This window comes from Anneissia japonica, unplaced genomic scaffold, assembly GCF_011630105.1.
Source record: "Anneissia japonica isolate Jap-2015-1 unplaced genomic scaffold, ASM1163010v1 scaffold23140_len4508_cov115, whole genome shotgun sequence".
In the NCBI taxonomy this organism is placed as follows: domain Eukaryota; kingdom Metazoa; phylum Echinodermata; class Crinoidea; order Comatulida; family Comatulidae; genus Anneissia; species Anneissia japonica.
In genome coordinates, this window is record NW_022724085.1 from 1 (window position 1) to 3,745 (window position 3,745).

The 3,745-nt window shown below is 32.9% G+C and overlaps 1 protein-coding gene across 1 annotated transcript; it reads left to right on the forward strand.

The window, feature by feature from the left end:
* Positions 1–89: 89 nt before the first annotated feature.
* Positions 90–2,838, forward strand: LOC117112480 (hyalin-like). The gene is made up of 6 exons (XM_033255568.1): positions 90–301; positions 651–893; positions 1,002–1,292; positions 2,049–2,213; positions 2,299–2,595; positions 2,819–2,838. The coding sequence occupies exons 1-6, from the start codon at positions 100–102 to the stop codon at positions 2,836–2,838; spliced, it is 1,218 nt and encodes a 405-aa protein (XP_033111459.1). The 5' UTR covers positions 90–99.
* Positions 2,839–3,745: the final 907 nt, after the last annotated feature.

Below are 3,745 nucleotides of genomic sequence, written 5' to 3' on the forward strand. Positions count from 1 at the left end.
TTAGACAAAGAGCCTCCTGTTCCAATTTGTCCATCATTAGTTAGTGGTGTAACAGATCTTGAAAATCCAAATGGCACTGTGAGCTACAACATTAGCATCATGGATAACGTTCAAGTTCATGAAATGTTTATCAACTACCAAGGCGCAAACCAAAAGACCATAACCATTAACCAGACGTACACTGTTGTTGAGACTACTGTTGTATTACCAATCGGTGAAACTGAAATTGAACATATTTTCATTGACAGTGCATTTCCAGTAGGCAATGAAGCCACGTGCTATGTGATAGTAGCGATCGAAGGTATTTATTCTATTATTCTATACACAGTATATATACATATGTACAGTGCATAATACAAATACTTTCTGAAATGAAATAACACATTTTTTTACAATTTTATTTCCGTTCTGGATGACTATTATAATATCATCTAAAAAATTAAAGTGGTATTTATAAACTAACTGTTCACTGATAGCAGTCACCTATCCATACACACAGCTATTATTACTTACATTACTTACAGATTGCGATTTCAACTACTAAAATCCTACGTGTTAAAACTCATAACAAATTTATATATAAAATAGAAGATACACTATTCTCTTACATGTTTCAGTCAGTAGTATTTGTTTGATATTCTTCACTGCAGACAATGAGGATCCAGTTATTACCTTTTGTCCAAACAATATAACAGTAAACACTACATTCCGCCTACCAACTGCTATTGTGTCTTGGAATGAACCAATCGCTGAGGACAACTCCGGTAGAGTGAACTTTACTGTTGATATTGGACCAGCCAGTACATTCCATGTAGGTGATACTTTAGTGACGTACACAGCGGAAGATCCATATGGAAATACTGACATGTGTTCCTTTACAATCACTGTTCAAGGTAAGCCTAAAATATAACATTCAGTGAAAATAACATTTGAACAAATCCAAATTTACAATGTACAAAATCGTATGTATTGTTGTTAATAATACATTATTTTATTTGTAGATAAAGAACCTCCGGTTATCAGTTGTCCTACAAATGTCACTTCAAATAACTACATCAGTGAGATGTTAAGTATAATATATGTGAAGACAGATGAAGGTCTTTCATATGCAACCGTCACCTGGGATCCACCTATTACTAGTGACAATAATAATGACAATGTTACGGTCGTAGCTGCACCATACCAGTCAGGTGGTATGATACCAGTCACCACTTCGTTTATTCAGATTGTCTACACAGCAACGGATAATTACGAAAATACTGACACATGTGAATTTGCTATCCAGGTCTTAGGTAAAGCTTGAAAAATAAAAACTAAAACACAATCCCCAAAATTATATTCAGTATTTTTTTTATTGCGGAAAACGTTAAAATATCATTATTTTTCCATTCAATCAATCGAAACTTTGTATAATTTTTACCAAACCTGGATGCACTAACAAAAACCTGTATGTAAACAGATACAAAACAAATTAACCTAGTGTCGATTTTTAATTACCATTTGTATAGCCTATTGAAAATTTTGACACCAAAGCCTAACAGAAGGAAATGTAAATATATTAGACAAAATTAGGAAAACTACACAGAAAGTAATTAAAGAGAATATTCTACATCTGGATGACATTTATAACAACTACACTTTGGCAAAAACGTAAGAACATACTTTAACAAAACGTAAGAACATAATGAACGGCACGACTCGTCCTCTATATCATGCCTTTATTTTTAGTAGTTCCGGTGGCAACTACCACTCACTACCTGTCTCTATAGAAATTCTTTTGTTCCAAACTCGATCCATTTGAAAATTGACACTGTTAAAACATAATTTAATTAAGTCTAATTTAGATTTATGTAAATGTTGTTTAAATATCATGTTTTGATATTGTATTGTGGTTTTATTTTTAATTACTAATCTTTTACAGTATGTAATCTTGTATTTATTCTTGCTGTATTATGTTGCTTATATTTTGTATAATTGCCAGTGGAAACTAATTTCTAATTTTTCGGACAAAAAAAAAATTATCTTGTACCGTGTATTCTTCTTTGCAGACAATGAGGTACCAATTATTTACAATTGTCCAAACGATACAAAAGTAAATACTACATTCCGCCTACCCACTGCTATTGTTTCTTGGACCGAACCGATTGCTGAGGACAACTCTGGTAGATTGAACCTTACAGTTGATATTGAACCAGCCAGTACATTCCAAATAGGTGATACTTTAGTAACATACACCGCGGAAGATCCATATGGAAATATTAATCAAATATTTAATTATTCTATAAATTCAATTTTTAGACAAAGAGCCTCCTGTTCCAATTTGTCCATCACTAGTTAGTGGTGTAACAGATCTTGGAAAAGCAAATGGCACTGTGAGCTACAACATTAGCATCATGGATAACGTTCAAGTTCATGAAATGTTTATCAACTACCAAGGCGCAAACCAAAAGACCATAACCATTAACCAGACGTACACTGTTGTTGAGACTACTGTTGTATTACCAATCGGTGAAACTGAAATTGAACATATTTTCATTGACAGTGCATTTCCAGTAGGCAATGAAGCCACGTGCTATGTGATAGTAGCGATCGAAGGTATTTATTCTATTATTCTATACACAGTATATATACATATGTACAGTGCATAATACAAATACTTTCTTAAATCAAATAACACATTTTTTTACAATTTTATTTCCGTTCTGGATGACTATTAGAATATCATCTAAAAAATTAAAGTGGTATTTATAAACTAACTGTTCACTGATAGCAGCCACCTATCCATACACACAGCTATTATTGCTTCCATTGCTTACAGATGGCGATTTCATCTACTAAAATCCTACGTGTTAAAACTCATAACAAATTTATATATAAAATAGAAGATACACCATTCTCTCACATGTTTCAGTCATTAGTTTTTGTTTGATATTCTTCATTGCAGACAATGAGGATCCAGTTATTACCTTTTGTCCAAACAATATAACAGTAAACACTACATTCCGCCTACCAACTGCTATTGTGTCTTGGAATGAACCCTGTCTCTTATTGATATTGGACCAGCCAGTACATTCCAAGTAGGTGATACTTTAGTGACGTACACAGCGGAAGATCCATATGGAAATACTGACATGTGTTCCTTTACAATCACTGTTCAAGGTAAGCCTAACATATAACATTCAGTGAAAACAACATTTGAACAAATCCAAATTTACAATGTACAAAATCGTATGTATTGTTGTTAATAATACATTATTTTATTTGTAGATAAAGAACCTCCGGTTATCAGTTGTCCTACAAATGTCACTTCAAATAACTACATCAGTGAGATGTTAAGTATAATATATGTGAAGGCAGATGAAGGTAGTTCATATGCAACTGTCACCTGGGATCCACCTATTACTAGTGACAATAGTAATGACAATGTTACGGTCGTAGCTGCACCATACCAGTCAGGTGGTATGATACCAGTCACCACTTCGTTTATTCAGATTGTCTACACAGCAACGGATGATTACGAAAATGCTGACACATGTGAATTTGCTATCCAGGTCTTAGGTAAAGCTTGAAAAATAAAAACTAAAACACAATCCCCAAAATTATATTCAGTATTTTTTTTATTGTGGAAAACGTTAAAATATCATTATTTTTCCATTCAATCAATCGAAACTTTGTATAATTTTTAACAAACCTGGATGCACTAACAAAATCCTGTATGTAAACAGATACAAAACAAATTAACCTA